General features: G+C 36.1%; 1 protein-coding gene across 3 annotated transcripts in view; it reads right to left on the reverse strand.

Annotated features, from left to right (window-relative positions):
* Positions 1–1,277: 1,277 nt before the first annotated feature.
* Positions 1,278–21,220, reverse strand: part of LOC146002596 (1-acyl-sn-glycerol-3-phosphate acyltransferase gamma-like) — a 118,711-nt gene continuing 98,768 nt past the window's right edge. For all 3 annotated transcript variants that reach the window (XM_083140543.1, XM_083140545.1, XM_083140542.1), the window contains exons 7-9: positions 19,136–19,355; positions 12,369–12,484; positions 1,278–11,464 (exon numbers count right to left, since the gene is read on the reverse strand). In XM_083140543.1, coding sequence (XP_082996669.1) covers positions 12,369–12,484; positions 19,136–19,355 — 336 coding nt within the window. In that variant the 3' untranslated portion in view covers positions 1,278–11,464. The remainder of the gene's footprint in view (positions 11,465–12,368; positions 12,485–19,135; positions 19,356–21,220) is intronic.

Consider the following 21,220-nt stretch of genomic DNA (forward strand, 5'->3'; position numbering starts at 1 on the left):
GAACTTTTACGACTTTTTCAATCAGAAGCATTTAATAAGAAATTACAGGACTACTTATCACTAGAAGGTCTACAATGGCACTTTATGCCACCTGGATCACCACATTTTCAGGACTCGCTGAGGCAGCAGTTAAATCAATGAAACATCATTTGATAAGAATAATAGGAAAGTCATCGATAACATTTGAAGAATTGACAACATTATTGCGTCAGATAGAAGCGTGTTTAAATTCAAGACCCATTTCTGTAATCTCACAAGATCCAACAGATCCAACCCCACTTACACCTGGCCACTTCCTCATAGGTCATCCTTTATCCTCGTTACCCGAGCCAGACATCTCCGAATTACCAATCAACAGACTGACAAGATGGCAGAGAATTCAGCAGTTTCACCAACAATTGTGGCATTGTTGGTCGAGAGAATATCTACATGGATTACAACAGAGATCCAAGTGGACTCGTCAGCAGAAGATTCAAGCAGGTACCGTTGTGATACTGAAGGATGGACTTGTTCGTGTCGTTGACGTCAAGACTAAAGGAGGTGCATACAGAAGACCAGTCGTCAAGATTGTACCACTTCCCATCGAAGATGATTTTGAACAATAATTTATTGTTTAGTGTCAATATAACAATTTTCAGTTATAAGGTGATTAAGTGTAATCACGTCAGAGAAGTACAGTATAATATTATTTTGGTCTATTGTACGACCAAGAGGGGGGGGGGGGGATGTATGATAATCATGTGTTTATTTAACTTTGAAATGTCATCAAGAACACAGCGCTTTGCGCGCATAGCAACATGAATTTATTTCTTTATACGCATGCCAGCAAGAACCTTGCGCCAGTCAGGCGAGAGGTCGCGAACAGTATGCCTGCTTGGACGTTTTATGCAAAAACGGCTCCGGTGTGCATTGCGATATATACCAGAATATTTGTTATTTGTAGTACTCGTGGTAGTGAATAAAACATCAAAAACACAAACAGTTCCTTTCTGTTAATGTTGAAGTATTGTCATTCTATTGTTGATATAAAAATCCATTAAAATTTGGGGGGTGGATAAATCACTGATCCAACCAGTTGTCCAAAATAGGGGTCCAAGTTATTTTCCAGAAAATTTCCCTTATGTTTTTAACACAATGTTTCTTAATAATCTAGGATCTACTAAGAAAATCAAAGGTTTGAAACATATTATTCATTAATAAATTTGCTTTTGGTAGTGTCCCCATTTTGGAAGACTTTCTCCTACAGCTAATACTGCCAATAACAAAATTTCTTATGAACAACAAATATATTTTCGTCTTCTAAGAAAATACACAATGCTCACAAAATAATATACATTATTAATGATTAAAGCAAAATCAGACAAGGACATCTTGTATACACTGTAGATATACAATAAGCACAGCTTAAAACAGGTTGTATGTTTTGGCAAAGACTATTCAAATTACAACATAATTTTACCTTAAATATGCCATTAACAATGTATGACAATGTTGCCACTTTTGTGCAAATTATAGGAAGCACTATGATCTAGAAAATGAATGATCACAATTCAATGTAAACTCTTTTGGACATACTCAAAATTACCAAAATTGATTACTTCGTATAATCTATGCTAAGAACTTAGATGTACAAAAACTTTCTTGACTGCCGGTAACAAAGTATATAGATTACCAAATAGTATGCCAACACAAGCATTGGAAGCAAAATCTGTTGTAAAAACTTACCTTATTAAAGCAACTTTTACACATTTTAGTAATCATGGAGGTTCACTTAATCCTGTTTCATACTCAGGAAATAGAGATGCACATCCACAGAGTCACTGCACATTATGGATGACTATTTAATGTTTTGACTAAGTACATGTCTCTAACACACTTACATCATTTAGTAAAAGCTGGAAAATAGTTTGGCAGGTTACATCTCATCCATCATCAATAATAGGTATCTTTTTTCACTAAAAACATTCTACAGATGTACAGAAAAATACATAGCCTACACAGTATGTATTAAAATATATTTAAAAACACATTTATAAAATTTGCATAAAAAGAACACATTTTTCAAACTAACATTACATTGCAATCCTAAACTGGAGCATTTTGACTTTCTTTTCGACTGAGAAAATATATATATATTTACATATCAGTATTTAATTCGTTTAAACAACATCATCTTTTCAATATTTTGGTACAAATTTAGAAAACCACTCTCAGTAAAATGAAATCTGGCAGTTACGAAGTTCTACTGAACTGAATTACATTTACATCCTAACATTTTACTCACACTGCATTTACAAAATTAAGCAATCCATTTGCTACAAAAACCTGAAATGCACATTGAATTGATAGTACAGATGTTCACACTTTCAATCACAAAAAACTGAACACACCAACTATACTGCTCCCAACAGAATGAACAATCACATATCTGTCACAAACATGATTGCAATCAGAAATTTACATCTACATTATGATTTGCAAGTGATATTTTTTAGATACTTGTTTATTAATTCTAGGAGAACTTCTGATCCTTTCAGCAGGCTTTACTTTTTTTTATCAAAATGTTTTTCATGAATAACAAAAATTGAAATACATTTCTTTATATCAAACTCTTCTTGAACAATTTATTTCCTTTCCTTAATGACATTGAACAATATTCAAAAGTGTTACCTAATATGATAGCTTATACCAAGGATTGGCAGAGTTGGAACAAAATACCTATCATTTGAATTTTCATCGCTGTCATCAGTTTCCACTTAGTTTTGACTATGAGTAATTCCATGCCACATCAACACAGATATGCGCAATTTTCAACCTGACCACCTCAGATTTCCATGAAATTTGGGGAGTTGAAACTTTGCATGAAACATAGTAACTGTGAAAATTTTGAGTCTCGTGCGTCTGGTAATTGTCAAATTATTCAAGGTCAAAGTTCGCAGAAATTTTCCTTTCTGAGCTTGTTTAGCTATACTAAATGTGCTGCAACTCTGCTCATATTTGGCCTAGGAAGCTGAAATAACATTTATTGTGCAGAGAATAGAACAAGCTTTCCAATGATATGTAACAGGCCTACCTTTGGATACAAAAAAAATATTGTCACATGACCTTGAAAATCTCAAAACATGAAAAAAAATAAATTGGCACACCACACTATACTCTAAAACATATGAAAAAATCAAGCTGGGACTGCAATGGGATCACAAGATACAAAATAATATATATAACTATGTGACATAAAAGCCTCGTTTCAATGTACTAGGGTGAGTCAAAAGTCCTCTAACACCCCGTATAAAATATAAAGGAGTTATACTGGGTACAATTGATCATGACAGAAACATGTTGGGCCCAGGGGGAACCATAGTTGTGTGTGTCAAGTGGGGGTCTGCCATATTGAATTAAACCCAAGCATTTCCAATGGAAAGGGGGTGATGTGATACATCAAATCAGGCTAGAACTTCACGTTCCATGCATAGTTTCAACTCCCCAAATTTCATGAAAATTGTAGATGGTCAGGTTGTGGGCTGTGTTGCCTTCGTATGGAATGACTCCTATGCTTCTCCTATTCCTTCAGTGATGTCATGGTGTAATTTACAGGGTAGCGAGTGGTTGGTCTGTTAGAGCTTTCAAGTTTTCCATGACTGAGTGAGGGTACAGTGTTAAATTATTTCTATTGCTGTAACCAAGGGCATGCAACATTTGGTGTTTTACAAAAGTATAATTTCATTTTTAATAAAGCCATGGAGAAGGTATAAGCTCAAGTTGTTCTTTTTAAACCAATATGTTGGATAACACCTATACGCATGATCGATCATGTGATGCTGAGTAATGTGATCACTCCAGGGTTCAATAAAATAGGGATTACAAAAATACAACAGTCATTTCAGTCTTCAATATGTGATTATCACGTTATGTAGTAGCATGGAAAGTGGTATTTGTGGGGATACAAGGAGAAATTTCCTCCTTTGGATACTTGTATTTCCTTCCGGTTGTAAATATTTATCCTGGGGAAAAAGAAATACAAAGTATCTCTTAGAAGTAGTTAATTTTACCCACAATAATCTATTTTTTGCTTCTAGCTATACTATCAGAAAACAAGAGAATATAAGCCTGGCGAAATGGATGAGTTTTCCTAAAGAATAAGTATTTAAAAAACTTAAAACCTGATGGCACATTCTAAATACGAAATGTTGCTCTGTGTGCATGTCATAGCAATGTGTGTGCATCCAAACACATAATAAAGTTAGTATTAACACTATTAATAATAAATGCTCCTTTATAGATTCTTAAATTTCTAACAGTCACACCTTTCTTGTACTCAGTTCATAGGTAATACATACGACTTAGGTCCAAATGAAAATGACAAAAGTGTCTGATAAAATAGGGTTCTATGATTGAGCAGATCACTGCATAGAGCAGAGCATGGTGAAACATTATTTGAAAAGTACATATGTATTAGATATCTGCAAACTCGAAAAGGAAAAAAGTTCTACTCCTATTATTTAACAATGTAAACCTTTGCACTAAGCACTTCTCTCACTAGTAACGAAGTTAGGTGTGAACACATGCGGTTAATAGTAATAAATAATAATAAAATTTAAGTTCATAAAAAAGTTCTAATATTTCTAGTAAAGATAGTAGTTTTTAATGTTGTGCATTTCTCATATATATAATATAAAATTCTTAGTTTGCTGGAGCAATACTAACTTTGGCTCATGATTAATTTTTATATCATACTATAATTTTGAGTCTTTAATGATTTCATATGTAGCATCTCACATTTTGTATCAAAATAGCAAAATCTTAGTTTGTGTACTGTGATGACATTAATATTTTAAGAGTTAATGACATTAAATGCAATCTTCATTTTCTTTGGCTGGGGTTATAACAGTAACATGTAGACAGCATGAGGGGTGGTCAAAGTCTATAAAATAAAATAACATCTCAGTCAGCACCCTTTTAAGCAACTCAAATTGCTGGAACTTACTGAAAAATTAAGTGAAAAAAGTAAGGGTTTTTGGCATTCTGTGCCAATTGTGAGAAACAGGTTGGGTCACAATTTTCACAAATTTTCAGTTGTAATGAAAATAGAATGACTTGTCTAAAATGTAAGGATATAATTCCTGATGGCTATTGAGGAAGCCATGAAGGATAATGTTAACTGCAAAATGCTCTTCGTAGCAACTGTACATAATCCAGTCATCTGCACTTGCACTGATAAATTATATTTGAAATTTTCACTAGTGATTTTAGCAATTGTTCAATTTCAATATGCTGTACTTAGAATGCCACAGTATAAAAGGTTGCTTACTTTATTCCCTTTTTCCTCTAGAAAAACAGAGAACTACTTTAATTTAAAAACTGCTACACTATATTAACACAAACAAATTACATACAAACATATAAGTATTTGCATGCAACTCAACTACTTGTTGCGAACATGCAAAGTACCTTCTTTTGTTCATTACAAATTCTGTCATGTTGTGTTGGTTCATATCACGTAAAAACTAAAAACATTAATACACTAAAACCTCATTAATCCGGACTAATGGTGAGAATAAGCTGATCGGTTTAACGAAAATCCGGAGTAACTGAAATAACCTAAAAGAACAGTAGAAAGTTCATTAAAAATCTGTTTATAGCAACAAAACACGTTTATTATGGTGTATTTAAAGGGCATATGCCTAAATAGACTACACAGTACAGTACAGTACAAAGTCTGCGGGAAATAATTTCATCAATGGTTGACTGCCTTTTTTTTGGGAAGTTCTCTTGTGAACTGCTAGCCACATTTAAAACCTTGGATTGTGCACTTTTTTTTTTGGCCTGTCCAGATTAACGAGGTTTTACTGTATTACTTTCATACCTTAATATAAGCCATAAAGGATATGATACTTAATTTCCATGTTGTCAATATGATCAAGCCAAAGACGACATTCAGTAATATGCAAATGAGAAAATCCTTTGAAGAAACTGATTAGGAAAGGAATTTAATGGAAACAAGAATATGTACAAAGACGTGGATAGGTAATATCTTGGGAGACGACAGATGAATAAAGAACATTCTGGAAGGCATTGTTAAAAGGAAGAAAGAAAGGAACTGAAATTTCTTGATCCTCAGAGTGGAAGACATTTTCGTAAATGTAACAAGTTTGGATGTAAAAATACAAAGTACTGATGATGGTTAAAATGAAATGAATTACAAATATAAAATAGTATAACAGAGGAATCCTTGTGTAACTTAGTCATAAATAATTCATGTTCTTATTCTATTAGGCCAGTCCACCAGTAAAATTTAGACCAGTGTAAGTTCAAACTCAGCATTTAATTTTAAAAAAGCCAAGCAGTATTTTAATCATAGAAGTTTATTGAGCGCTCATACAATGGCATCAAGTCCCCTTTATGCTCATACAGGATGGTCAGAACTAGATCTACATAAAGTGAGATCTCAACCAATGTGTAACGAGCCTCCATCAGGGATCAAACCTGGGACTTCCTGATTACAAGGCAACTACATTAGCCACTATGCTATCTGGAAGACTCCTCACACAAGAGAGAGAGAGAGAGCTTTTAATCTTGTTAGTGTATAATATAATATGTAGAGTAATCAATGTGTGTTTCAAAAAGTATAAGAAGTTAAAAAAGAAAAAAAATCTTAAAAATATGGCCATGATATGATGTGTGAGCATGCTATTCTCAGGCCAGAACCAAATGCAATCAAGTGTGTGTTTTGTGTTTTTATGGATGCAAGTGAAAGTGCCGAGATTAATTAAAAACTACTTCTGGAAAATTATTAGATTATTTTTGTCTATTTTAGAGTTTTTATATTTTAGGACCAGTTCTTTTGCAGCAACTGCATGTAGGCCACACACATGTCAAATACAGGGTGCATACTTTGAATTAATTTTGTAACATAGGTATTTGACAGATGTTGTTTGGTGGGTTTACTATCTACAATAAACATGATATAAATTAACATAAGAAAACAAACTCATATCTACATTACTTGCAAAATATATTTTGTGTGTGTTTGTGTGAATAGTAGAAGTGAATCATCAAAATAGATAGGGGAAAAAAGAATGTGATTACTTGAAGGAACAAGCGAAGAATTCAATATGCTAAAGTAACATAAAACAATTTTTCACTTCTGATAGTTTGATGTTTGAATGTCTATATATCAATCATGGCAATGAAGAAGAGTACCTTTTGATGGCATAAAACAGAAAATATGGTTTACTAATCCACACAAGACAATAAATTAAACTTATATAAAAATTGTATTCTGGTGAAGATATGAATAATTAACACACTTGTTACGTGCGTGCGGTACACGTGTCCCCATAGATATTAATTTCATAGATTTCAACACTGCGAACTATATGGCATATGAGTGATTTTGCGTAGCTGAACATTCTTTGTCTTTGTTCTAAACACAGTTGCACAGTTCTGTTGCACTTACAAGCCATGTAATATTACAATGCTAACATCAGTCACATGCTTGGTGTACAGTTGTCCTCATGCCTAAATACGTAACAAGAAAAATATCAAAGCGAGAAAGAGAGAACTAAAAAACTAACTCTCTAAGCCTTCTTAAACCTGAAGGTTCATTCATGGCTGCAGCAACACAGGTGTTGCATCTGTCCCTATCCTGAGCAAGATCTATATACTCTTTTCCATCCCTACCGATTTCCTTAAGGGCCATCTGAACGTTATCCCTCCATCTTCGTCTTGGTCCTCCTGCAGGTCTCTTACCATCAGGTTTCCCAACAAGAATCCTCTAAACTCCACTTTCCTCTCCCATTCGTGCCACATGGCCTGCCCACCTAAGTCTTCTTGATTTAATCATTCCAATAATGTCTGGATATGAATACAAATTACAAATTATGTAACCTTCTCCACTCACCTGTGTCCTCATCCCTTTTAGGTCCAAATATTTTCCTAAAGATCTTATATTCAATGTTTGCAGGCATGATCAGTATAATTCATGGTGCATTTCATACATTAAAGATAGTTAAAAGCTTGGGGGACAGGTGTACGCCACCCACCTATGAATGTTACAGAAACCTAACCTAATGGAGGTTTAACTGGAACATTCAGGACAAAATTAACATTTGAGTATCAACCTTTCTCACTTTATGACAATTATATGCTTATTAGCAAGCACAAAATAAAATAAAGAATATTTTGACAACTGGTTCAACATATGCAGTGCTCACAGGTTTAGATTTTAGTTTAAGTTTACTTTATGTTGCTTTTCTACCACTTTTAACTAATTGTGACTGTGCTCACATGCATTTTGCCATTGTGCAACAATCTGCATGCATTTTCAGTTCATCTTAGAAAATGAAAAACATAACCTCACACACAGCAAACTGATAATTACATTCAAAGCATTCTTAGACTAAATGAGTGTTAACAGAATAGAAATTAGCCATTTTCTAAATGACCTTCACTGTCACCATGCTTATGCAATCAATAACTAAATATTTCACTTCAGTCTACAAAAAATAATCAAATAATTAAATTTATTAAAGTTTAACTGAGGAATCAGTCAAAAGTTTCAGAATATGATGATGTAGTCATGGCAATGTTGAAGGTATTCTGCTGCCTTTCCTGTACACTTCCATTCTTCAAGAATGATCTATTTGGAATCAGAATAATACTAGTTACTGTATGAAAATTTTTCCACAAATTATATGGTACCTTCCAGCGGAAAGTGGACATGGCAAAGAAAAATTAAATAGATTTAGTAATATCATGTGTGTTGCACGCATGGCTCCAACAATCCAAAAACATGTCTCTGATAACCCTGCATCACATGATCAGTCAGTCTATGATTTGTTCAAATAACTCTAAGCTACTGCAGTAGACAGACATTGCTATGTTGATCCATTACAGGCATCCGAGCATTTGCCACATGGAAACTGTTTGAAAGATCTTGACATACTGTGTTCGCCAAGCTATAACGTCCTTTGTTTCCCCAATCCGAGAGAAAACCATAAATCTAGGGGTGTAGTTCATGCCGACAAAGGATGGCTAATTCAGAGTCGCCAAGCATCTTGCCACTCTCACCCCTGCCCCTAAAACAGGACAGGGAGAGCGTGGCGCAGGTGATGTTCTTCGTGGTCCTTTGAGCATTTTTCGAGAGATGCGAAAGATTCGGTTCAGACCCTTTCTTTTTCAATGTACCTGACTTCATCCCTCCCCCATATACATGCCGTTGGGCGATGCAGTGACCGCACCCAGAGGACGGTTGACTGCTGACACCAGAGAAGGGGAAAAAGATGTGGTAACGTTTTTGACTGTCAGTGGTGGCATGTGTTGTGGTTTCTGCAGGAAGAGGGGTGAGGTAAGGATGTGAAACCATGGCGAACTCTGTATTCACATGGGTAATGAAGAACATACGATGGCCTTGTACAGTCAAAACTTTAGGGCATTCTGTTACAAGTTGTAACCACATATCTTTCAGAAAATAAACACCCATGGAGTAACTTTCTATGTTTTGAATCTTACACTGACTACGAGGCCACTAACAAAAGTGTTACTATATTTGAATTTCACATCCATAACACTGGAATGTACCATATTGTATACAAACAGGAAAAGTTTTTGTGTACATGACACTAGTTTTTATGTTCATAAAAATTTTTAATACCATGGATATGTGTTGTTGCCCAATATTTTTTTACATAGAACAAACTGTGCTATTAATTCAGTACTTTTACTCCCCTGTGTTCAGAAAATAGTATAATAATAAGTAACTATGCACTAAAATGTATTTTGATTGCTACCATATCCTTAAATGAAGCATAGGAATTAGTGCAGTGCCAGTACATTTGAATAGCACACACACACACTTTGAGAATTGACTGCACTTGTAACGCTTTTCTGTATGGAAGAAAACAGGCCTATTTTGAGGCTACATAACAAGTAAGATTTTGCTATGAACATCCCTGCTACATTTTTATGTATCTGTTCAGGAGCAGATCTAGTTGGGAACGACATTTGGACTTGCATGCTATCAACAATTTGACCACAGAACAAGCACCACAGCTAGAAGAGTGTTAGTAGACATTGGGAATAAATTTATCACAAGTGAGACAAAACTGATTGCACTCTAGCTTTACACTTTTCTCTCCCCCCTATGCTCACTTCACATGAAATGAAGGTCTATAATCTTCATATATACAGTATATGTACAAAAAGAACAGAAAAATACAAGAAAATCAACTGAATGAGGATCAATATGTGGAATCAAGTTTCAAAAAATGTATACAAAAAAAGTGCTATACACTATTCTATCATTTTCTTGATATGAAGTTTAACATGACATTTTACATCAAAACTTGTGTGTTGCTTATATCATGGTAGTAACATTGCCAGCCTGGTAAGGTATTTGTATTAAATGCAAAAAATGTTATAAATCATCATACATATCAGGTAAAATACAAGTGGTTAAAAAAAAACATGCAATTTATAACTTATCAAAACCAAATTTAACAACTTCAAACATAGCACTTTCCTGATCACATTACATAGAGGATAGAAAAAAAACAAGAAGTTATGTGCTATGCATACTATCAGTTATTAGAATTGTTTACAGTGTACTACACAATGCCAATGTTACAATCAGTACAAAAATTCAGTTTCAACCTATTTTTTTCATTTTGGGCACAGCTTAAAAAATACACCATTATGTCCATATGTTAACATGGAAACGTGCATCACACACATAAGCATGTACATAATATTCAGAATGCAAGACAAGAATCCACACTTACCAACAACGCTTGCATCATTTTTTTATTAATACAAAAATTGTTCAATACAAATTTTAGCTGGACAAATTTCTGAATTTTTTTGTAAATTATTTACAGTATTAGAAACAAAAACCCCAATTCCATTAGCCTAGTGAATTTAATTAAATAAAAACAAAATGGATGCCTGAGAAATGGCTTACTAAAATTAGCCGTCTCACTAATTTTCCTTTGGATGTACATCAAAATATGCAAAATTCCACTTTCACAACAGGAGAATATTGCTTTCAGAAATAACTATCAATTAAATATGCCACTTGGATATGTCAATTACACATTCGTTTCCAAACACTTTATTAAGTTGTTTTCTTCAAAATATATATATATGTCAGAAATCTGTGGTGCTTGTTATCTTTCTTTCCTTCAATAATTCATACAATCTAATGAATGAAATGCATAACAAAATGTATGGAGTACTTACTATAACACTGCTAATTTGTATCAAAATTACAATTACAGTATAGATTCATGTTTTCTTATTCAAAGATACAATGACTGCTTTGAACATGTTTTAAATACATAATGTATGTATTATTTGTAACAAAAATAAATTTTATACACTTTAAAAAATATCTACCATTCTTTGATGTTACACAATCTTCATTAACTGTCTCCAAGGTATTCTGCTGCTACCTCTGTACAAATTTTCACTACAAAAACAAATTATATTGTCACAATGTGAAATTAGCAATGAAGAAATACGAGAGAGTGTCAAATGAAAACCTTAAAATTCTGACAAAAATTACAGGACACACTGTAAACATCTCAAATTTGCACGAGGTATCGACTGCTATTTACAAAACAACCTGAATGGTGCAGCACTGATCAATTGAGCTTCACAACCCCATTTTTATTATTTTAAAGATGGTGCCTCCTACATACACCTGCACCAGTGAAGAGCAGAGGTTTCGTGCCCTCTGGAAGCCTAAAACTTATAGACATTCTACGGCAAATGAAAATTCAATGACTCTATGAACGCTTAAAAATGCCAGCAAGTTCACGAACAGAGGAAGAAATTCGCACACAGATGGGTGGAAAGAGCTTTGTGGAGGCTCATAAGTGACTGCACATAGATTACAAATATTCTTCTTCTTGAGGTATACAGGCACTAAATCAGACTTGAAAATATATGTGGATCAGTAACGGGTCTATGCTAAAATGCAGCAAACTTGTGCAACTTTGCATGCAGAAATCTACTAGATAAAAAACAAAAAAACAAATTAAGGTTTCCATTTGACTGTCCCTCGTATATTACATATGCAACTCAAAGATCACCAATTAAGTGATCTGAATGTAAAAAGAATTAAGTAAATTAATAACTGTCACCTAGTACATATAAATAATAATAGAAACAAAAAATAACCACTACCTGGCAAATACTGGTCTTATAATACACCTATACAAACCAAACTATTTGGCACAAAGTCCTATACAAACCAAACTATTTGGCACAAAGTCTAAATGTATGGATCACAAACAGCCCAATAGCTAACTGAAAGAAACCAAACAAAACTAAAACTTAAATAAGGAGGTAGCTCATCCGTCTATACTTACTCAGTCTTTTTTCAAGGCACGTGATGAATTGTTCAAACTGTTTCCACCATCTTTTCCATAGGTTGATGCTTTACTAATTTTGGTCATTCCGATGGTTTTATACAAACCAAACAAAACTGGAAAATAAACAAGCAAAAGTTTGAACCACCTTGGCTATTTTTTTACCAACTGCTGCTGTTATATTACTTCAATACTACTACTAATAATACATAAATAAAGTTGATTTTTTCTGTATTGATACTGACTGATATAGGCATGCCAAAGTATCACTGAAATTGCTGATCATTTTATAAATAGCCTGTAAGTTAGTATAAAATCTGCCATTTTGTTATTTTCCATATACACACCTGGCTTTCTACACTTTAAAACATCCCACCCCAAATATTAAATGATGCATGGTCAGTGTCTCGGTTACGGGACGTGCACAGGTTCGAGTCTCCTGGGGAAGACTTTTCTCTTGAGATTTCAACCTGCACATGGGACCGATGACCACCCGATTTCCATGAGGAAATTGGGGAGCTACAAATGAGTAGTGTAACCGGGTTACAAAAACCTACAGCAATGACTGGGGGTTCATCATGCTGACCACCCATCACCCCGGTCCAAACTGTTTGGATGATCTCCCACCGAGGGTGAGTGAGTGAGTAGAATTAGGTAGGAGTGAGGCCGGCAGTTGATAGGTAGGTATGCCCTGGCCCTCAGTGGGCTGTTGCACCATGGGTTATCCCAAATATACTTTCTGACCACAAATTACTGAATTCAAGTCTGTGATGAATCGTGAAAAAACAATTTATCAAACTGTGTTATTCATCAAGTATCAGAGCAACTAAATTACTTTCTTAACTGTTGCCAAGCTGCATGGAGACACACAGCTTCCTCCCATGCCAAAACAACAAGCAATTCCTTTTGCGGAGAAAAGAGGAAGTAATTAAAACTCTGATTTTAACATTTTATCTGATTGTCTATTACAGATAATAAAACAGTTGCAAAATGTAATTTGAGATTTGAAACCTATTTTCCAGACTATGAATATTCTGCGCCATCAGTGTCTGAATGTTCAAAGGATTGTGAATAAAGTATTCACTGCAGAACATTGAAAACGTCCATGGTTGTTGTAGTGGAAGGGTTGATGTGCAAATAGAGGCCTGCACGAGACCCGGAAGAAACCCGTCCACAAGGAGGCACACCTACAATAATATGCAACACACAGGTCAAGCCAGGTGTTGGACGATTGCATAAGCGAGCTTCCCTCCACAGGCCTAGATGCCTGCCATATTTTTTCTTTACCCAGGTACTAAAAAGTCATGTGAGACTCAATGTAGTTCCTGAAGTCAGATGCGAGCACTACTGTCAGTGTTGCCAATGGCCATTATATTTCACTATGCATGGAGATATTTGAATTTATGCTAGTCGCAGATGCCTTGAGGTTATATAACAATTGGTGGACAAAGTGGGCGACTACCCTGGGCCTCGTGCATGTAGAGGACTCACGTCCCATGAGGTGGATACAAAAACGTAATAAATGAAAGTGAGAAAAATAGAAAAGGCTAATTTTTGTGGACAATAAAATAAAAACAGTTTGTTTTTATGTGGCTTTATATTCTAGTTTAACACTATAATTTGAATGAATATGTCAAAGATGCAAAACATAGAGGTTGGCGGGAGCCCTAAAAAAGTCAAAATTGTTATCTCATTTCTCATGTGAAACATTAATGCAAAAATTGCTTGGACATTTTTATCCATTTATTCCTTTCTTAAATAAAAAGTGCTTTGTCTTGGCTTTTCTTCTGTCTCGTGACCTTGCATACCCGATCTTAATATGTTAGCAATAAAGCACCTCAAACTGTCACGGAGCAAGGTGTGGGGCATTTAAATGCTTCCGTTGTTTTCAACTGAAGAAGGGCATGGATAATATAAGCAATTCTTCCTTCCTTCCCACAACTTAAGATGCAGCGATTGCCCTCTGTAATGGGTACAAAGATGAGATATCTTCCGAATTTCCTGATTAAGTTCTACCTGTTTGTCTCTCACTCTTCAAATAACAACCATGAAAAAAAGAACTATCTTACTCAAAATTGAAAATTAGAAAAAACTACACTCCTGAAAGGTAGTAATCTAGAAGGTAGTAATCTCAGTAATCTCACTTTAGAACGGTGTGAAGTAAAAGTGTCATTCACCAGAAGTCCCCATCTGTTCTTTAAATTTGAAATCTCAATGTGAATCGATACAAAATCATCAAGGAAAATGGGATGGCTTTTTTGGTGTGGTAGGAGTGTGAGCTGGAGTAGTGGAGATACTGGAGGTGGTTGGTTGGTTTGATACCACCCCCACATTATGAAAATCAGACATACCCTCCACTCCCTCCTCCCCATCCTGCACAGTGATCCTGACACCAGGGACACATCTTTCGGGATAAACCAAGGGTCGTCTTCCATCGCTCCCCCCCCAACCTCCAAAACATCTTGGTCCGAAACACTTCCACCCCTTCCACACCACTCCTCCCAGCTCACAGGTGCAACAAATCCAGATGCAAGACCTGCCCCATACTTATCACCTCCCCACCCTCCTGATCCCCACAGTAGCAGGTGAGTTCACCCTTCAACCTAAGGGCACCTGCCACACATCCAACCTAATTTACACCCTCATCTGCCAAATCTGCGGCAACTTCTACTTAGGCGAAACCTCCACCCCCTTACCCCCTTGAACCTAAGGATCAATAATCACCGTTCCTCCACCCAAAACTCCAATTTCACAGTTGCCATCCACACCAACAGCCATAACACCACCTTCAATAACTGCTTCCGTGTTGCCATCATCCATCTTTTACCCCCTCACTCTCACACATCTTTCCGCAGGCAATGGGAAAGGGCCTATATAGCAGCCACTATACCCTTCGGACTCAACCTAGCCAACCAGTAACCCTTTCCTCTCCTCCCCGAAACTACCCACCCACCTTACAGTAAACACTGGTTAAAGTACTTTTTGTTATCTATCAACTGTTTCTGGCAACACTGATCATAGAGACGCTACGGTCAGTATTCTGTGTGTCTACTCCATGTGACACCGATCTTTCTTTCTTCTACCTTGAAAATGTGACACAGATTGCGAAATATAGAATTATTTATCTTCGTGTGGTAAGTGTTTACTGTCTCCTTCATCATTTGTATTTATCTGCCCTTCTGGCACATTTTCTGATCCTATTCCTGTGTTTATATATATATACCGTGCATCCATTTCGATCTGCAGCCGAGAGATCGGGAGAAACGTGGTGGGTGGCGCTGACGGAGGTGCCGACATTTGCGGCCTGTAATGCCCGCATATTTTTATGGACATATGCAGACATTTATATAAATATTGCAAAACTAGCACTAACCTGTGTTATAAGAGTTGTTCAACGTGATGTCCACCTACATTCACACATTCCTGGCATCGTTTGATGAAATTTTGATTCACACGCAAAAGTTCTTCTTCCGTAATTCTTCCTAGTTCTGCCCTTATATTGTCTTTTAGTTCGTCGATGCTATGAGGGTTATTTCGGTACTCTATTTTTCAAGGTTCCCCACAAATAATAGTCACATACGGTAAGATCTGGCGAACGTGAAGGCCATAAACCTCTTGAAATTATTCTGTCATCAAACACCTCCCTTATAGCATCCAAAGAATCAGCGGCGGTATGGGCTGTGGCCGAATCTTGTTGAAAATACCCATATTGTCTCTCATTATCTGATAACAACTGAAAAAACGGCACGAGTATTTGTGTGCGGTACCTCTCTGAATTTATTGTGTCTTCAAAAAATATAGGCCCTATTATTCTTTTGGCACTTACAGCACACCACACACCAATTCTTGCATCGCGTAACGGAACTTCGTGTATTATATGGGGATTTTCAGTGCTCCAGTATCTATTGTTCTGTGAACAAACATGACCACGCAAGTGAAACCATGCCTCATCCGAAAAAATTATTAACTGTGGATCAACAATACCATCTACAATATTCTGCAAAACCCAATTACAGAAATTTACTCTACTTACGTTGTCAGGGGGCCGTAATTCTTGCACTATAGAAACTCTGTACGGTTTTAATTTTAGTAGCTTAGTGGCTGTATGTGCTGATGATTTTAACACGCCCATCTCCTGTGAAACACGGCGTAGAGGTTTGTTTGGAGAACGTTCTAACGCTGCACCAATTTCATCGAGTTTTGCTTCGGTTAGAATCCGTCGTTTTTGCTTAGGTGTTTTAAAATTTAACGATCCAGTTTCTCGTAATTTAAGGACAAGACGTCTAACCGTATCTCTATGTGGAGGTGAAACGCCTGGGAATTTCTGTACAAATTGCCTACACACGTCTCGACACGAGTTTGTTTTCATGTAAGTGTCATACATAAAAATTCTTTGTTCTAACGTGAACCTTGCGGCTGGCATTCCAATCGTCTGACTGACACAACACACATACACACTGCAATAACACAAACAAGTAACGGCAAGTAACCAAGAATAACACTCTTACGCACAGTACGAAATTAACACGCTCTTGGTTTACATCTGCCTGCCACTATATTCACAGCTCTGTAGTCGCGAAGGAACAAAAAACTTGAGCTAGGAGATTTCGGATTGCAAGGAAGCTCACGAACACCATTAGCTTTTAACGGTTCGTCTGCAGCGTAATCTTGATACAGTGTTGCACATTCGAAACCTCCAAACGATCCCCATCGACACAAAACTCTTTCAAGGATATAAACTTAAGCAGGACGTTACTGGTCAAAACTATGATTAAAATGTTTTACAGAGTATTATCTGTGGCTCTTAATATAATTTCTAAAGCGTATTTATTTGTGTATATAAGGGTGGAACTTGGAAGAATTACAGAAGAACTTTTGCGTGTTATAACACAGGTTAGTGCTCGTTTTGCAAGATGTCCACAAAAATAAGCAGGCATTACAGGCCTCAAATGTCGGCATCTCCGTCAGCGCCGTCCGCCACGTTTCTCCCGATCTCTCAGCTGCAGATCGAAATGGACGCACTGTATATATATATATTATGAAATATACCTAATTGGAAAACTCTTCATTCGAGTTTTATTTGGTAAGAAATTGTATAAAACGGTTTATACATATATGTTAAATTCAATTCCTAAGCTCAATACCATGCTTATAATACATATTTTTTTGGTATGAACATTTTAGATAACAATATATAATTTACTCCACTGCAATGGATAACTTTCTATTCAGTTTACGAACTGAATGATATGCTCACCTCTTAATAAATGCATGTAACAAGATAGAATTGATTGTTTTTTTTTTTCACAGAAAAATAAATTATGTTTAGAAATGTATTATGTTGCAGGAGGTGACTCATGGAGTATCCTGTTATTCAGTTATCATCCAGAGCTCCATGTTTGGACTGCATGAGCTCTAAAGTGTTTCATGATTAATTAATTACTTTTGTGAGCAAGATAATTAATTCTATTCAGAGCAGTGCTATACAATATACATCTTCTAATTGCTAACACACATGTCTACCCTTTTAAACATGATCTTATAGCCTTACTGAACAAAATGATTGAATAATTGATTTAGTTTATTTTACTTCTCCTTTCTGCCACATTTGGATAATTGCAAGGAAAAAGATCAGTGATGATATCGATGAAGGGACATTCACAAAGGACATCCATACCCAGACTTGGTGAATCTGGTACCTCTGGTATCATAGCATGTTGTGCTAACGACTCCACCATAGAGGTCGGCTGATCCAAATGAGATGATATTTATAACACTACCATTAACACCTTCCGAGATATTAATACTCATAAGCAGTGGCAAAGCGTGGTTTTAAGAGGAAGGCAAGCATTGCAGTACTCTGAACAATGAAGGGGGGGGGGGTAATATATTATACAGCCCATTGCCCCAGTTTTCCTAGGAAAGAAAGGACATTTTAAATAATAATAATATATTCCCCAGCTCCTCTCTCAACGGCCATGTTGCTAAGTTAAAAATTCTTGTCACGTTATTGATATAATAAAAATACTTGTTATTACTTACAGCTTCCCGTACGGAATTTGAAATATCCATGCTTGTTTTCGTAAATTCACAATACACTAAACAAAAGAGAACACTCACTTCAACTTGAATGAAAACTCACGATAAATATCGTGTAAATTATTTGGAAGCTGTCAGCGGACAACAGCCAGCTGTTCTGCAGATTCCAGCACTCTCCAGTGATGGAACACCATGTTTGTATTAACACCTGAAAGTCAGATATTATTGACTCGTTTTACAAATCGTGAATGCTTTACAGTTTGTCTATATGGAATTTGGAACAGTTATAATAATTTATTTCAATAATTCTGTGTTTATAATAAAGCAAATATTCATCTTCGAGATAACACTCATATGTTTTCTGATAGTAGTGTCTGCTTTCTGCTTGACTCGGCCGTTTTCGAGAAGCCGAAAAGCTCCGAAAAGCAGAGCTTTTAATAGTGGTTTGGGGACGTACCTTCACCAGCATCTACCCTTCGCCATATGATACTTGAGAAGCGTTGGTTTCCCGCCCAGTGGCTGCAAGTAGAGAGGTTGCTGCTTGCCAATGGACTGCTGAGAGAGTTTGCGGCAATAAAATTTTGCGAAATAGAGTCTGATAGAAACTAAATAATGCACTCAACGTTACGAACATTACTGTATAAGGAGAATAATATATTTGTCAGTTGGGTTGTTTTTAAACACATTGAATGGATAAAATTATTTATAAATATAATAACAATACTTACACAAAGCGAGAATTCCAACACCTGCACCAAAATACAGTGTTGAACCTGATGTCAATAACTGCACCTGATAATATGTCATGGGAACTAACACAATCACACCCCAAGTGGTCATGTTCATTAAAGAAAAGTATCTCCTGGGCAAACGAAACCCTTCAACTCTTGGCACACCACTTTCCGCAAAAAAGTCACCTGTCCGAATAAAGCTATCTTGCATTTTATCCTGCAAAAGAAAGAGAGATTGTTACAGTTTCTCAGTTCCCACTATAATTACTATGTACTCTGTTATGGTGGCAACATTTACACTGTCATACAGTAACCTACCACAACAAAATGAAGTGCCAGGGATGGATTCACAACATTTTTGCCATCCTTAGGGAAAGGGGGGTAAAAACAGTGTACATGCACTGAAAGTCCTTGAAAATTGTTTGAACAGTTGCAAAATAAGTGCTGCGTTGGCCGATTTTGAAAGAAAACTGCTAAGTGGAGGAAATGTAAAGTGTTGCAGCTGTGTTACAAACATTGATGTAGCCAGGCATGGGCTTATGGCTTCTGAAACCGTATAAAATTACATTTTTCTACAAGCAATTTTGGCACACATAACCATTTATTAAATAGATTTGGAGAGTTGAATTCGAAAAGGACATTAACTGTTGTTGATTGGCTTTGCTTGCAAGAAAATTACACTAAAACCAATCAAGGTGTTATTGTCGGTAGGGCATCTGACTGCTACGTTGAAGACCCAGGTTTGATTCCCGGTGTGGGTGATCGAAGGTCAAACTTTTTCCAGCCTTGTCCCCTCATTAAGCAGCATTGGGGCTCATCCAGCCTCAAATCAATGGGTACCTGGGGACAACCCTGGGGGATAAGGTTGGCCAGAGAGTGGTGCTGATCACATCACCTCCAAATGGCCAAGATCGAGAATGTGTGGGGCCCTACCCCCACATCCCCTAAATGTGTCTTTATTGCATGGGGAACTTCACTTAACCACGAATGCTGTTTAATATGTACTCTACATAGTACATGGCCTAATTTTCACAACCATAACAACACTGATAAATGTTAATTGTTACTGAATTGCTTATAAGTATGGACCTTGATATTTCACAAACATGATAACGTTGAAAAATGCTAATTGTCGCAAAAAAAAAAAAGTGTTTTTGTATGAAAAATTTAACAAGGGATGCTCTGGCGACTCGCACAATCCCTTAGGTAAGTTTTCACGACAAAGATAAAGGTCGAGTATGAGTTGCTTTGTTTAGTAGGGTATCATTGATCACACGATTCTGCACCACCTTTCTTGGTCAAGCCCCACCCTCTATCTTTTGACATCAGGGTAAATGCATTCGTTGTTAGGTTTAGGACTCATAGCATTAAAACAGTGCAACTTTTGTGATGTAACAAGTAGAAGGGCTGGGCTTGACCAAGAAGGTGCTTAAATGTAGTTCTATGAGACCCTGTTTAGTATCAACCTCATTTCCTTCTGGATTTTACGTCAGAGTGGTGCTCTGGAAAGTTACAGTGCATGACAGAGCTTTTCATTTTGAGAAACGGACTTCGTTGCAGTGATCCGAAAATTCTTATGTGCAAATCCGTATTGCAATTGCAGAATTTTGGGGGAACGTCGAGATTCCATACTGAAACATATTTCTAGCAATAAACACAAGAACAATAGAAGGCAAAGATAAGAATTTAGTCCAAGCATCCATAAAGAGCTTGTTTGCGGCAGTGAAATGAAGAAAGACAAGCAAAATATTATAGAAAAATATCTTTATTACCTTTTATTATTAATGTGACATAATTTTCATAGAACAAGTTCATTCCATTTATGTTGCTTTTCATTAGTGTTGCAATACCAAACCAGCTTATTAAGAATACAGAGATCTTTTCCTCCAGAAAAAAGGCACTGCTTAAAGTTTACCATCTAATCAATTTTACCAAATTGATTTGATGATAAAGTATCAATATAAGTTACTTTTCTAGGCAGTGTCTATTGGTGGCTTGAAGACCCATTGGGAGTTCTAGACGTCGAACATGGTAATACAATTACTTATTTTCCACATTATTTATGTGATTTTCTTACCCAAA

Source organism: Lepisma saccharinum, chromosome 18 (genome assembly GCF_977018435.1).
Source record: "Lepisma saccharinum chromosome 18, izLepSacc3.1, whole genome shotgun sequence".
Taxonomy (NCBI): Eukaryota; Metazoa; Arthropoda; class Insecta; order Zygentoma; family Lepismatidae; genus Lepisma; species Lepisma saccharinum.